The sequence below is a fragment of the Mchenga conophoros genome, linkage group LG19 (assembly GCF_057382185.1).
Source record: "Mchenga conophoros isolate Kocher_MC1m ecotype Shallow Benthic linkage group LG19, M_conophoros_male_GT1.1, whole genome shotgun sequence".
NCBI classification, from domain to species: Eukaryota; Metazoa; Chordata; class Actinopteri; order Cichliformes; family Cichlidae; genus Mchenga; species Mchenga conophoros.
This window is the reverse complement of record NC_140544.1, coordinates 2,903,045-2,919,003: the sequence shown is the minus strand read 5'-3', so window position 1 is coordinate 2,919,003 and position 15,959 is coordinate 2,903,045. Positions and strand designations below refer to the sequence as shown.

At 41.5% G+C, this 15,959-nt stretch overlaps 1 protein-coding gene and 1 pseudogene across 2 annotated transcripts; one reads left to right on the top strand and one right to left on the bottom strand.

Annotated features, from left to right (window-relative positions):
* Positions 1-1,082: 1,082 nt before the first annotated feature.
* LOC146551466 (uncharacterized protein FAM241A-like) lies at positions 1,083-7,901 on the top strand. The gene is made up of 2 exons (XM_085257768.1): positions 1,083-1,366; positions 5,526-7,901. Exons 1-2 carry the CDS (start codon positions 1,217-1,219, stop codon positions 5,814-5,816), a joined length of 441 nt encoding a protein of 146 aa, XP_085113894.1. The 5' UTR covers positions 1,083-1,216; the 3' UTR covers positions 5,817-7,901.
* Positions 7,902-12,017: 4,116 nt separating this feature from the next.
* LOC146551465 (JNK1/MAPK8-associated membrane protein-like) lies at positions 12,018-14,892 on the bottom strand (annotated as a pseudogene). Its single transcript, XR_014889915.1, has 4 exons — positions 14,044-14,892; positions 12,975-13,156; positions 12,765-12,841; positions 12,018-12,269 (listed from the first exon to the last, which is right to left on the bottom strand). The product of XR_014889915.1 is annotated as a JNK1/MAPK8-associated membrane protein-like (transcript).
* Positions 14,893-15,959: the final 1,067 nt, after the last annotated feature.

Genomic DNA, 15,959 nt, shown 5'->3' with positions numbered 1-15,959 from the left:
CATAAAATAAAAAGGTTTTGTTTAAATTAAAAAAATAAAGTCATGAAAAACGTGGTGATGTGGTGGTTAGCAACTGCTGCCTCACAGCAAAAATGTTCTGTTTGGGGCTTTCACAGGTTCTCTCCGGGCACTCCGGCTTCCGTCACATCCAAAGACTGTGATTAAGTTAATTGGTGTGTTAGCCCTGTAATAGACAGGGCGTGTGCCATCTGTTTCCCTGGGACAGCAGCTTCAGCCCACCCAACATCAAATGGATAAGCAGAAGAAAATTGATGGGCCTATTTCCAAGCAGACATTTGGAGATTTACTGAAACTGCACTTAAACATGACTCCCAACTGTAAAATTGTATGAATTAACTAATGTATGCTTATCTACCCAAAATGTTAGTAATAGGAACACAAATTTTTGGCACACTACCAGGAAAAAAATATATGAAGATGGTTAAGGCCACATTAAGACAAAAATATTACTGATCATTTTGAGAATAAAGCTGAAATTCTATTCCAGAAATTCAAGGGAAAAAGTGGAAATACTATTTTTTAAAAATGTGGAGCTTACAGTTGTTTCAAGGCAAACTGCTGCTATACCCTGTACAAAATGTCTTGTGTAGATGAGTTAGTGAAATCATACCTCAGAGTCAGTTTTAGTTTCAAGGAAACGATTTAAACACAGTGTGGTGATGGGTATAAGGGGGTGAAAAAAGTCAGTGCAGAGCGTTGCATCTGGTCACAAGGGAAAAAACACATCGTGCAGTAAAGAGGATGGAGGACAAGACATGATAAGACAGCTGATCAGTTTGTGTCGCTGACTCATCTACACGAGGCTGTTTGTACAGGGTATAGCAGCCTTGAAACCACTGCGTCTCCATATTTCGACGTATTTCAGCTTTATTCTCAAAATGACCGATAATAATTGTTTCCTTAATGTGGTTCTTTTTAGTGGAGGAAGCATGTTTCCATAGAAACAAGCTTCCATACTATTTGCCGTTTTTCCGAGCATTTCCACGACTGTCTGGCTCAGTGTTCCACATAAGTGAAGGGAGATAACAACGCTGTCATTACTTTCCTGCCCCTGTAGGTGGCGCCTTGTCACAGGGTCGATGAAGTTTAGACGCTTAAAAAAATCTGCTGGCTCCCGAGATCGAGAACGCGCTCTGAGTCGCTTCCCCAGCATGTGTTTACTCCTAAAAGTTCCTGTCACTGTACTAGCAGGACTATGTCTGCTGTGACGCCTCCTGTTCATGGCCGGCATGTTTCTCATCGACGTGAGTTAGAAGAGCTACCAACGGAAAACCGGAGAAGACAGCATATTCCTCCGCCTGTCCAGGGTGGAAGGCAGGCACCACTGCACAGCCAGCGGCACCGGGTAAAGCGGCCGAGCGGCGTTTGTTGAGCTAGCCGTAGCCGCCTTTTTCAGATTTCATGCTAACATTGTGGCAAACAGGGCCGAGTTGTCAAGATCTGGGAGCGGTTTCACCGTGTCGGCTTAGCCTGCCGTCAGGTTTAACTTTGTTTTTGAGCTTTATCTGTTGTCCTAACGTAAACACTTGAGTCAGATTCCATTCAGATGTTATTTTATTCGAAGAATTAAGCAAAGGATCCGCGGACAGGACAGGATATAACTTAAGTGGGGATATTATAGAAGCCATGTAACATCATACAATATGAAGTTAACGATCCCGTCTTCTTGTAAGACGCATTGCTTTGTGTCAGAACACGCGATTGATCATTGAACCCACAGTAAACTTGATCGGTCAAAGTACACCAGTGGCAGTGGGCCCTACTTTAAATATCACAAATCCTCTGTTATTTCTAATTGTTTTCTTTATTATTTCATTTAATAAAGAAAACTGCATCTATTGTGGTGTTATTAGTTCAGCAAGCGAGTTTTTAATCGACTACTGCCTTATTAATGAGCAACGGTAAATGTTCCAAAGTGGAAAAACAGGCATTTCAAAACTGATCTGCTCATTGTTTTGTGTTTTTGGAAATGTCACTGTTTTAAAATTTCACTGCATCCAACATCTGTCAAAGAAACATTTAATATTTTACAGCATCCACTTTCCAAATGCAAAAGTAAATAGATGATCTCCAATAATCGGAGGCAAACAGCCCTGACAGCAGCGTGTCTGCATGTTTAATGAGAGAGTTATCAGCACTCTGAAGCCTGTGCTGCTGAAAACGGATGTTGTAATGCTGTAGATGTTAATAATAATCCAGTGTCCAACCTAACAGCCCCAGGTCAGTGGCTCAGAGCCCATGTACATTTTATTGGCCTGTAGAAAGGAAAAAAAAGCCTTTATTCTTATATTTTTCTAAAGCATTTGCTCTCCGGAGTGTAGGAGGACCCGGTTCCACATTAAACTCTCATCATCACTGCTGCTGTTGATTTTTCTGTCTTCCTGTTGGGAAACTGGTGGGCTCTTTATCCATACTTTCATTATTGCAGGTCTGCTATGGTTGGCGCTATAGAGTGATGCAGTGAAACAATGAATTTTTATAATCGAGTTATTCCAAGTACTCGATGAATCAGCCCTACGTTATGCTTGAGTTGAGTTTTCTTCTATATGAACTATAAATGTGATGCTTTTTCACACAAGTGCAGCCGTGGAAATGTAAGCTCGTATGTAGACGTGATACGTGCCAGCAAAGCTTTGATTTGCTTGACAAAGGTCCATTAAATGATCTTACTTTTTGAGCGCAGTCTTGGCCTCAGTAGATGTGAGTGTGTTTGGCAGGGACTAAACCCGGGCCTTGCTGTATTCTTTCACATCTCGTCACCACTGGTTACATCTGTAATGCAGTGTTTCCCACAGAATTATGTAGCATTTGGAGCAGTACCAAAGGCCGGGGCCACCCACAGACTCTTTTTAATTCATTATAAATACTACCACATTAATCGTCATAGTAATTTGTATCTTCCTAGCTGAATGGATTCAGCATTAAGCTTTGAACTGTATCTAAAGGGACACTTTATCCTCAACCAAACAAACACGAACACACATAATCGTGTTTGATCAGCGTGTTGGTTTGTCTGTAGAAATGCCACGCTGGAATGAAGTTTTAGCTTGACTTGTCCAATCTTGTCGAGTCTTACTAGTCCTACTGGTTGGTTTGCTATCTTGGGTGAGATGCTGCCTTTATGGAATCTGAACTGTTACAAAAGCGGACAGTATGAGAACTGTGCAGTAGGGCTGGGCCATATTATACCGTTCACGGTAATACCGGTATAATGTTAGGCAACGATAGGAAAATGAAATATCACGATAGAATGGGAGTAAAACGCGCATGCGCAGTGCCTTTGTTTTCATACGCACATGGCCGATTGTTGAGTGAAACAGATGAACCAGCATTGGTTTGTAAAAATGGTGCAACTTCAGTGATGTGGAACTGGTTTGGTGTTTGTCCGTCAGATACACAACAAAGCACATTTTTTTGCAGAACATGCAAGCGGCCGTCGTTATTGTCGTATTTGTCGGACTAAGATGCTCTTAAATCTGGGAGTAATCTGGGTCCTAAACTCTGTATGCTTCAGGTCAAACAACACTGCAGCATCACTTAGAGTTAAAAACTGTCTAAATTCTTTCATCTTTAATAAAACGATCAGCATTGCTGCTTTACCAGGTGTAACTATAAAGTTTAACTTCCAGGCATCCATGAAAACAAAAGTTATTACATTTAACGGAGTTAGAAGTTAGCAGGAAGCTAGCGGAAGTTAGCTCGCTAGTTTCGCTAGTTACCTAAGCATGATATAGCATGTTCTGACTGAGAGATTTCTGAAAAAATTCAAACGTACAGCTCTGCTATCACTTCCAACATAAATGAAGACAGGAAACTAAACAGCAGTGACGTTTGTAAGGTTACTGAAGTTGGGCTAGCTGGTATATAATGATGTGCTACGTGATCGCTAGCGACACAGCTATGTTAGCATAACATAAACAGTGAAGCTGGAGGACGAACACTAACACTTTTCCACTTATAAAAGTTAACGTGAAGGTTCCTGATGGTTAGAGACAAATGCAATCGCATGGCAGGATGCTGTAAACGGACCAAACTTCAGTCAGGAGAACAACTGAGATAATCCATCCACAATACGAGGTTAGTCATTAATATACTGCAACAACATGGGAATAGAGCAGCTGCCAGAGAATTCAACATTAATGAATCAATGGTACAGAAGTGGAGGAAGCAAGAAGAATGAGTTTAATAAAGTTTGATTTATCTGACTGCTTTGTTTCGCTTAATGTGCCTTATAATCCCGTGCACCTTATGGTCCGAAAAATGCGTACTGCACACTGCAGTTTAATGTTGCAAAGCACCTCTTTTTAACTTCAGTGGATATTATACATGGTTATGCTCAGGATATGTCAGCCCATTTCTACTGGAAATGCCTTTTGGTTAAACTTTCAGCAAGGAATTTGCATTTGCACTGTTACATTTTTATAAAGCTTTAATGTACATAAAAACCAGCTTCTTGTTTAAGTGAAAATAAATGGAAGGTTGTCTTTTTGCGCTAGTAATGTTGTGGAGTTGTATTTTGTCTCGCATCAATTATATCGTCGGTTATATCGTTATCGCAAATTTTCAAATATATATCGTGATAAATATTTTTGGCCATATCGCCCTGCTCTACTGTGCAGCACAAATGGAGGCTGTGGAGAGAGACTGAACTACTACACAGTTAACTTCTGCGTAGATAGGCTTCTAGACTCAGCTTGTAGCATGTTCCATTAGGTGCTAGTACCAGGTACTTTGTATTTTAAGTACCTACTCAGCTGGGGTTGCAAGCAGTCTGAGACGATCCAAAAATGTGACATCAGAGGACTGCATGTCACTGATTGCCTAGTCATTGGCATCACTAGATGAGGCTTTTGTAGGACACAACTTTAGACCACAAAAATGGGAGCTCTACTAAGTTGCCTGACTTTCTTTAAATCATAACAGAGCGTCTTTTTTTTACGCTGCAGCAGAAACTGTTGGAGCACACTGCTGAATAAGAGCAGTTCATTAGTAGATGCACATCCAGTGTGATAGCCACACTGCTCTTTAAACCGGTCAGCTCACTTCTCTGGCTAAGCTAAAACAACAGCACATCATTACAGATACAAAGAAGTAACTGAGCGTTATAATTATGTGCTTCTCAAAGCTTCCGCTGTCACTGACTGTAGCTCTCTGCAGATCTCCACAGTGCAAACACATTGTGGCTGTCAGTTTCTCTACATACTGTCTATGTATAGTTTAACATTTTTATTTACGTTTGCTATTCATCTGTTCACAAGTTGAATTATTCTGAGTAAAAGTAACCTCTGAGGTCAAGCGTGCGCATACTCGTTTCTCACAATGTTTCTTTTCATTTTTTTCACTTAGTCGAGTAAGTGGTTGACAAAAATCTTCACAATCAGACATTTTCTTGCCCAATATATTACAGGATGCACTATAAGCTGTCTTACATTTTATACAAGTGTTGCATTAATTTACCTGCCATCTGAATTTAGGAATTCGTAAATATATCTTTGCCTCCACAGACTGATGTCAGCCAGAACCGCCCTCGAACTGATCCCAGTGCAACCTGGTCCCGCACGAATGATCCCAGTACCAGAGAGCCTCTGTTGGACGACTGTGAGCGAATGGGGACTCTGTTTGGTTCGCTCAACAAGTGTCTGCGGGGAATGGGCTTCAGCCAGATGTACTTTGGGGACAAAATAGTGGAGCCGGTCGTGATCGTCTTCTTCTGGCTGCTGCTCTGGTTCCTGGGCATCCAGGCCTTAGGACTGGTGGGAACTCTGTGTATTATCATCATCTACATCCAGAAATAATGTTGATGATTTGAGTGGTGCTTGGTGAAACTCTGGAGAGGCCTGTACTTATACACTCTTGGTGATTTACGATGCTTTATAATTGTGATTGTCCATCTGGAGCCTTCACTTGCTTTCCACAGTTGATGCAAACAATGGAGACTGATTAAAGAAAAACCAGCACAGAGCCAGATTAATGGATTTGATCATCTTGCAGTATTTACCACAGAGGACGCGGCGTCAGTTTGGGGTATTTTTGTGGCTGGTTTGATTGCATGCACGTTTATGTTCATGTACATTTTTGGGAGAAATATTAAATGAATCCCACAAAGATGATTCACTAATGTTTGCAGTGCACAGTTCACTGTGAACTGTGTTGAGTGTAATGCTAACAGTGTCTCATTTTGGGCCGGATGTGGTTGTGATTGTGTGTCTTTATTTGGACAGAGAAGGGCTGATTTATCGAGTGCATGAGTGATGTAGAGGCCTTCATGCTGTGAGCACAGTAGCTGAGCTCTGGCTCATCGTGCTTCACTCAGTCCTCATTCTGCATCCACATGTTTCTGCATCAGGACAGAGGAGGAGAATCCCGAAGCATGGAAGTTACAGTGACCTGATGGGCTTCCAGTGTGTCAAAGATCATTCCACAACGACACAATCTGTTGTGTGTTTTCTCAGCCTGCACAAATATGGCGACTGTTTTCTTTCTTTCTGATTTTACAGTTGTTACGAAGCAAATTGAAATGTAATTTCCAATGTGACAATAATGAGACTCGGAGCTGCACGATGTCACGATGTGACGATGTGGAATTTTGACTTTGACGCATACCTGCACCCTCACACAGCCTGCTGAAAACAAACCGTGTTGTGCATGTTTAAGAGTAACGGTAACATGAACAACTTAGCGGTTACGCTCAGATTTCAGGTTTATATTGTGGGAATTGTAATAACAGCGCCCTCCTCTGGTTGAGTCCTGCACTACACCTGGCCTGTCAGATTTATGCAGAGAATCGCTGTCAGCCTGCATGACCACACAGTGCATTGTCCGTTCTAACAGAATTTGCCTTGATATCAAATTATCTAAATTGCCATCGAACTTTGAACTCCCATCAGCTCATCTGAAGACTTTATCGGTCATGCTAATAGTGAACACAGTCCGTAATCTCTTAATATCGTGTCATTGCCAGAAACACCTTTAGTCTCCTTTGCAATGATTCTGCAGGATTTTATTAGATGGTTAAAATTATTTGAATAGATTTAAAGTGAATATCATTAATGGAGTGTTGTCATCCACCACACCCACATAGTATGACATGCATGCTGCTGGGAAAAGGAGAGAAAAGAAGAGACTGAAAAGTTTATTTCCGCCTCCAGGATGACCAGAAGAGAACACACAGTTCACCACAATGTAACCAGTTTACTTAAGAGCGAGGTTATCTGAGCACGTAATGATTTAGTGGTTCTGGAGTTTTTTTCTTTGACTTGAAAGTGGAAAAATTAAGCTAGAATGATACACTGGTGAACTTTGAGGACTAATTCCTGCCCCATGCAGCTGATCAGAGCCACTGCATGGTCTCTGTGGGCAGTCGAGTATTTCACCGCAGTCTTCCACTTTGTGTTTGCTAGTGTGGTAGAGTGGCTGTGAACATCAGGCCAGGATGTTGTATGTTCCTAAACTAAATGCGATAATGAAGATATTGTTATTTTGTTAACACAAGTGTGTGACAGCGTGTTCAGCTGAAATCCTAACATCGCACACTTTAATGTGTGCTGTGCAAACTAATCTGTGACCTCTCAGGTTTCCAAAGAGCTGAATGCTTAAAACAGCAAATGCTGATGTGAGTAAACCCTGGACTCGCCTTTGCTCTTGTCTCAGGTTATTTAAGTATATTTGTGTTCAGACGTGCAGGTGTCTACATTAACTACACTCTAATCATGGGGAATGCATAATCACAGATGGTAAGCTACTGGTTTCCAATGGCCAAGCTACATTTGTCCCTCCTTTAAGATGCTGCAATCAGCTATTATCAAAATAAAGTATTTTTCATATGGCAAACATGTCATCTAATGATATTCCAGTGTATTAATAAAATGTTTTTAAAAATATTCTCTGGTTGTACTGTGTTTAAAAAAAAAAAAAAGTTATTCCCAGAAAGTAACAAATTACTCTTTACTTAAAAAAACATAAGTAATCACACCATGTAGAAAGTAATTTGTTACATTAGTTCCATCATATTTTTGTTACTTGGCAACTTAATATGGAAAGTTGTCTGCCATTAAACAGCACAAGCTTACAGTAAGTTTTGTAGGTCTGTAAGACTAGGAAGAGATCAAAGTGCCAGGACATTGTGAGACCACACACTTTGAGCATCGAGCTGCATCTGGTTTGGATGTCACGTCCGCATGTTGTCTTTGCAGGTGCTTGCAGAACTTCAGTGTCATGTTTTGCAACAGTAGGTGTTTCTGCACTGGCACAGTTTATACCTTATTATCACATTGTTTGTGTAATAACTGGCTGTAATACTCACGTCTGCTCTCCTCCAAAGCGGTACATCATTGCCGCTTGAATGAGCTGAGCTCAGGCAGTTGTTGCAAATGTTTACCTTATAAGCCCCAACAGATCATTTCTATGCATCTGTCATTCAGATTATTAGTACAGCAATGTTTTATATATTTTAAATCTGTATGCAACAGTCTGTACTAGTCATCAGGGTAGACAGTCGGATCCATTCTACAAGTGAAACGTGTTCTTCACTTTTCTGTGTGTGAGCCCACAACTACAGATTACATGTATTCACAGTGGATGGTAATCAGCTCGTGCTAAGCTGTCAGCGTGACATACAAATAAACTATAATATAAATCTCAAATATTTATACACTTACAGTGGGGCAAAAAAGTATTTAGTCAGCCACCGATTGTGCAAGTTCCCCCACTTAAAATGATGACAGAGGTCAGTAATTTGCACCAGAGGTACACTTCAACTGTGAGAGACAGAATGTGAAAAAAAAAATCCATGAATCCACATGGTAGGATTTGTAAAGAATTTATTCGTAAATCAGGGTGGAAAATAAGTATTTGGTCACCTCAAACAAGGAAAATCTCTGGCTCTCACAGACCTGTAACGTCTTCTGTAAGAAGCTTTTCTGTCCCCCACTCGTTACCTGTATGAATGGCACCTGTTTGAACTCATCATCTGTATAAAAGACACCTGTCCACAGCCTCAAACAGTCAGACTCCAAACTCCGCCATGGCCAAGACCAAAGAGCTTTCGAAGGACACCAGGAAAAGTATTGTAGACCTGCACCAGACTGGGAAGAGTGAATCTACAATAGGCAAGCAGCTTGGTGTGAAAAAATCAACTGTGGGAGCAATCATCAGAAAATGGAAGACATACAAGACCACTGATAATCTCCCTCCATCTGGGGCTCCACGCAAGATCTCATCCCGTGGGGTCAAAATGATCATGAGAACGGTGAGCAAAGATCCCAGAACCACACGGGGGGACCTGGTGAATGACCTGCAGAGAGCTGGGACCAAAGTAACAAAGGTCACCATCAGTAACACACTACAACGGCAGGGAATCAAATCCCGCAGTGCCAGACGTGTTCCGCTGCTGAAGCCAGTGCATGTCCAGGCCCGTCTGAAGTTTGCCAGAGAGCACATGGATGATACAGCAGAGGATTGGGAGAATGTCATGTGGTCAGATGAAACCAAAGTAGAACTTTTTGGTATAAACTCAACTCGTCGTGTTTGGAGGAAGAAGAATACTGAGTTGCATCCCAAGAACACCATACCTACTGTGAAGCATGGGGGTGGAAACATCATGCTATGGGGCTGTTTTTCTGCCAAGGGGACAGGACGACTGATCCGTGTTAAGGACAGAATGAATGGGGCCATGTATCGTGAGATTTTGAGCCAAAACCTCCTTCCATCAGTGAGAACTTTGAAGATGAAACGAGGCTGGGTCTTCCAACATGACAATGATCCAAACACACCGCCCGGGCAACAAAGGAGTGGCTCCGTAAGAAGCATTTGAAAGTCCTGGAGTGGCCTAGCCAGTCTCCAGACCTCAACCCCATAGAAAATCTGTGGCGGGAGTTGAAAGTCCGTGTTGCTCGGCGACAGCCCCAAAACATCACTGCTCTCGAGAAGATCTGCATGGAGGAATGGGCCAAAATACCAGCTACTGTGTGTGCAAACCTGGTAAAGACCTATAGTAAACGTTTGACCTCTGTTATTGCCAACAAAGGTTATGTTACAAAGTATTGAGTTGTATTTTTGTTATTGACCAAATACTTATTTTCCACCCTGATTTACGAATAATTCTTTACAAATCCTACCATGTGGATTCATGGATTTTTTTTTCACATTGTCTCTCACAGTTGAAGTGTACCTCTGGTGCAAATTACTGACCTCTGTCATCATTTTAGGAGGGGGAACTTGCACAATCGGTGGCTGACTAAATACTTTTTTGCCCCACTGTAAGTGTATAAATATTTGAGATTTATATTATAGTTTATTTGTATGTCACGCTGACAGAAATGTGAACACTGTGTCATTGGTTTGGCTGTCAAACATCTAATACACCATGGATCAGCCTTCGCCTAGTCTCCCTGATGTGCACTTCTTCTGTTGCAACACAGTATTTTATTCTCTTTGTATAGTATGTTATTCTACTTTATCTTCTATTCTATTGTTCTTTTCTTAATTGTTGCTGCTTTTAACTTTAACTGTCACTTCCTGCCATGACCAAACAAATTTCCCAGGTGTGGGACTAATAAAGGTTTTATCTTATCCCATCACATCAGAGGAGTCACCCCGTGGTATTCTGAAGATAAGTAAAGACAATAGATATAAACACAGAAGCAGCACAGATTCCTTTTGGCACACCACCGGCTTTCACGTCCTCGGGGGACGTAGCCCTTGTACCTTTTTGACTTTGCTGTGTGGGTATGTGTGTCAGTGATTTGAGTGTAATATTCCCAAATTTGTGTGCATTTCATTTCCAATACCAGTTTTGCCTTTTTGATGATACGAAATGTTCTTTTTGTCTCAGCTTTTGTTGCTTTGCTGTAGTTTCTCTTCACACACATGCCCACAAAGTTATGGTTGATGTGATACGATTTACAGGAGCGTAAAATCTTCACGTATTAGTCAGATCTGTTAGCGTATTTACCTACCATCCATCCAAAATGTGGTTACTGTGGATGAATCCTTACTTGCATTAACTGTAAGATGAGAAAACATAAACGCACTCAGGTCTGCTGTAGCTGCATTCTTCTAAACAGTTGGTGTGGGTATGTGCAAAAGCTCAGTATACAAATGAAGAATCACAACAGGAAACAGTCTTTTTGAGGATTTTTCCACATTTCCAGATGCAGCAACCTTCCTGTTTGTCATCTGACAACCTGAGAGAAGAACAAGCTTCCCACCTGCACTGCCGGGTTACAGGACGTGTCAGTCAAAATGATACCAAAATCATTTTCTGACACCTTTATTCATTTACAAAGAAACAACATATGTTGCAGCGTATACAGATGACTGTGAGCAAAATGAAAGTGCATCGTCACACAGATCGACCTGCAGTAACACAGGTGTACACTTTGATATCAGGTAAATGTTTGAGACCAATAAAAGTTGAATTCTCATGGTAACAAAGATCAATAGTCAGAACACAAAGATAACATTCAAAGTTTAGTTTTAAATTATGTATATGCAGATAAACATACTGAATACACTAACATTTACAAGCAATGTACAGTATATACAGTGCACTTTCACCTCCACAAACCTGTGAAGGCTGAAATATTCAACAGGAGTCAACATACAAACCTTTTTCAAGTATATCTGTCGGAGCGATTTTCCTCTGGAGAAATTTCACCACCAATCAAAATTTAAAATAAACATTAAAAGCAGCGACCTGTTAACGATCACATCTTCTACCACACTTGACAAAGCAGTAGTGCATACACTTTACTGTACACGCCAGACTTCTGGGACCACATCATTGTCATGTCAGACCTGTAGACACTTCACATGAGAACTGAAGCTGAGCGTGAATGAATTACTGAGCTTATATTTCATGAGTTAAAGAAATTAACAAACTACGTTTGGCATTTTGAGTCCGACTCCTCACTGACTGAGATTTTTGAACTAAAAATAAAACAGACAATTTCAAGACATCACACTGGACAGGGGCAAGCTGCTGTGACTTTTTTCAAGAGTTATTTATTGAACTCCTGATAAATCCAGCTCAGTGTCCATTGCCAGCCTCCAAGAGGATGCGGCTGGGCTCAGTGAATTTGGCTGTGACGATGTAAAACAGAGCGGGTCCTGGCACGAGGGCCAACAGCCGGCAGGTCCTGTTCCAGCTTGTCCAGTCGGGAGATCGAGATGATGCCGTAAGCATGCAGCAGCCAGTGGCTGAACAGGACGATGAGACGCTTCTTCTTGGCAACCAGATTCTTAAAAGACTGTGTTCAAAGGAGATGGGGTTATGGTAAGTGGACAGAGAAGAGAAATAACCCATACACATATGTCAGCTTCCAAACGCAAACAAACATGTGCAGTAATGACAGCAAACCAGACAGAGTCCTGAACATACATGCATACGTGTGTGTGTGTTCACAAGTTATCATGTTCGTGTGGGGTCTGTCTACACTGCCTGCCCGCTGAGGGGGCAACAATACCCCATCAGCCTTTTACAGGTAAGGGGTTTAAAAAAAACACAACAACAACAACAACCATCTACAGTCTAGAGTAGTTCCTAATTCCTAAATGGTTAGTCCCACACAATTAGTTTGGAGGAGTCATTTTGCTGTTGTAACTTTATACAAGTCGATGAATAAACACTGTAAAGAAGTATAATTAGTATCCAACCTCATATCAAATCGAAGAACTTCTTGATCACAATTGTAAAAGTTAAACTGGGAAATAAGAAATGCCCACACCGCAGTGACTGTAGTTACCTGTATCTCAGAGGCAGACATGTAAACAGCCAACGTGACAAGAGACAGGACCAGGATGATGTAGGGGAATGCATAGTCTGAAACAATAACACAGTCGTCTTTACTCAGAGTTATTTAAACAAAAAGGGCATTAGTCATAGTCTTATGAAAGCTGTAAAACAAAATGATACCACAGTGTGAACTAAGAAGCAGAGTCCCACAGGTACTCACAGAGCAGTCCTCCTCCTATAGCCTGCAGCACAGTGAGGATCGGGAGAAGTACAGAGCAGCATAGATGCTCTTTAAAACGGTCGGATTTGCCCAAACCACACGCCATCTTCTTCACCAACAGAGGACGCAGCATCATCATTAGTATCAAGCAAAATGCATAGTAGATCAGCACGATCGTGTAGCTGAGAAAAAGGACATTGAGGAGTTCGTGTTACGCTGATGCAACAGATACAGAATGAATGACAAGCCTGAGGTGACCTCCCACCAGCCTATGCACCAGTTCAGAAGGAAACTGCACAAGAGTTAAAAAAGAGAATAAAGAATCAGAAGCATGTTGATCGGTTTACTCATTCAGCAGGTGTCTGTTCAGCTTGTCTAATAAACAAAGTAGCCTCGATCAGTGTGAGGCTACTCTCCTGCTGCTTCATATCGAATGAACCTCCCAGTGTTTCTCCTGTCAGCACGCTGCTGCCAGCCTCCACCACCCAGCATCAATGTGTCCACCTGTCATGATCTGCAGTGTAACAGGAGGAAAAAGTCATCTAAGAACTCATCTGACTGAAACACTAAGATCCAATAAGTAACCTCAATCTTTTGAATAAAGGACTGGGTATGCTGGTCTCTCCTCAGCTTGCTGCCTGTACGTTGAGGTTTTTTCCCCAGTTGATAACAGGGTTTGTTCCCTGTGCCTCAGGGTCAGGGAACAGTTCCTGACGAGCGACAGTTCAGAGTACCCAGCCTTCTTAAAGTTGCTGGTGTTTGAGAGCGCTCCGTGTCTCTGCTGTCACTCATGTAGGCATCAACAGTGAGGCTGAAGGCACTGACTGGGAGGAACCACCTGCTTGACCTGAACCGTGTTCTGCTGTCCATAACTAAGCTTTTTCTTATTTAACGTATAAGTATTTTCTTTTTTTTTACATTTTGCCCTAAGACACAGAGCTCAGTGTCCCACAGTATGGCCTTGATGCCCTGCTGCAAACACACCTTTGTCCTCTTCTGTGGAGTGCTGGGAATTATTGTTTTATGGTTAATTGTAGAATTTGGCAAAATGATTACTGGTAATACTCACAGTGGGTACACAGCTTCCTGAGTGCAGTGTAATGTGTTGACATAGTCTGGACTTGGGTTGTACAGCATCGTGTACCAGTCTGAAAGCATTTGCACTCGACAAGAACGGATAGTGAGCATTCCCACAGGCTCTGTGACCAGCAGAGTGACCACAGCTGACATACTGCACTCCAACATGGCGGTCACATGTTGGAGTAAAGCACTGGAACTACAAAGGAAGAGCATGAGATCAAATGACAGAAAGAAAACACACTGTCCTCACAGACAAGAGCACTAAAGGGATTCTGTGCTTGGAACAAATACTCCCTAAGTTAGACATGTTTCATATAGCACCCCAACCAATCACAGCAGATGGCCCCGCCCCTCCCTGAGCCTGGTTCTGCTGGAGGTTTCTTCCTGTTAAAATGGAGTTTTTCCTTCCCACTGTCGCCAAACGACTTGCTCATAAGGGGTCATATGATTGTTGGGTTTCTCTGTATGTATTATTGTAGGGTCGACCTTACAAGATAAAGTGCCTTGAGGCACTGAAATGAAGCCAAAAATTGTCACACTACAGGAAAACCTTAAAGACATAAAGCCCTGGGTAACTAGTTATTTTCTACTTCCAAATTCAGACAAATCAATGTTCTGAACAAGACCTTCAAAATTAGACATTTATGAGTGATGCTGAAAAATTAGTTCATACCGCAACTTAACAGCAGCACAATTTGAATTCCTTATTATTCAGCTATCAAACACTAATTAGACTCAAAATGCCACAGTGACTGAAACGGGGGGGGTTGCACACGTGTTGAAGAACAAAACAAATAGTAATATTAGACAAAAACAACCCAAGTAAGTACAAAATGTGCTGAGGGCAAAAACCTTCTCCAAACCTACTGTATATGGTCTTATTTAAGAGTAATTGCCTCCTAAACCTACTAACTAGACCCTTAGAAGCAAGAACTGCAATCAAGCATTTTACAATAACTGGCAATGAGTCTGTCACGTAACTAGAAGCTCATTTTTCTTTACAAAACTGTTTTAATTCAGCTACACTGCAGGGTTTTTCAGCGTGAATGACCTGTTTAAGGTCAAAGCTGTTTATTTTAAGCCCTGACACTGACTACACCAGTCCAAACCTTCATTTTTTTATTTTTAAGCCATTAACAGGTGGACGTGGGGGTTTGTTACTGATCATTGTTCAAGTGTGTTTGAGCTTCTCCTCCATGATTTTCTGGTAGAGCGCAGAATTGACTCCATCAGTTACAGGAAGTCAACCAGGTCCTGAAGCAGCAAACAGCCCCAGAACAAACTGACACCACCATGTTTTACTGCTGCCATGTGTTGTTTTTATGAAATGCTATGTTAGTTTTACAACAGATGTAATGTGACTTCAGATCTCTTCTTGTCAGTGCACAGCATGCTTTTGCTTTGTCCCAAAGTCTCTGGTGCAGGGGGCAATTACTTTTCCTACATAGTACCCTGAAAAATGCATTTTATATTTACTTGATTTATCTTTGTCTAATATTAAAGTTAGTCGTAGTTCCCTAGATATAGCCAAGCTATACCATTCAACATTATACTGTGACAGGAATAGAAAAAAGTGTAGTTCAACATGAAATCCTGAGAACTTGAATTTGTTTGAAAACATAATAGTAAGGTCTCCACTACTGAAGGCTTGTAGAAAGATAGGGGGCTGAAATTTAAGGGATGGCAATCAAGAACCTTGTAATTATCAGTCTGCTCGTCTGTGGATTCTGCTTGTCGTTTCCACTTTACACTACAGTCAGCTGGAGGAGGGAAATAGTGGAACAGTCTGCAGCGTAGATGTGGACGTTATTTTTGTTGTTATTGCACAAAAGGACGACAGCATGTTAGTAAAGTTCAAACTGCATCCAGAACAGAAACAACTGCATTGTACTGCTAAATCTCTCT

What these genes read in the sequence shown, in the direction of transcription:
- LOC146551466 (XM_085257768.1), top strand. Translation starts at nt 1,217, where the DNA reads ATGTCTGCTGTGACGCCTCCTGTTCATGGCCGGCATGTTTCTCATCGA. An exon ending in TGCACAGCCAGCGGCACCGG is followed by an intron (nt 1,367 to 5,525) that starts GTAAAGCGGCCG and finishes TTGCCTCCACAG; the next exon opens with ACTGATGTCAGCCAGAACCG.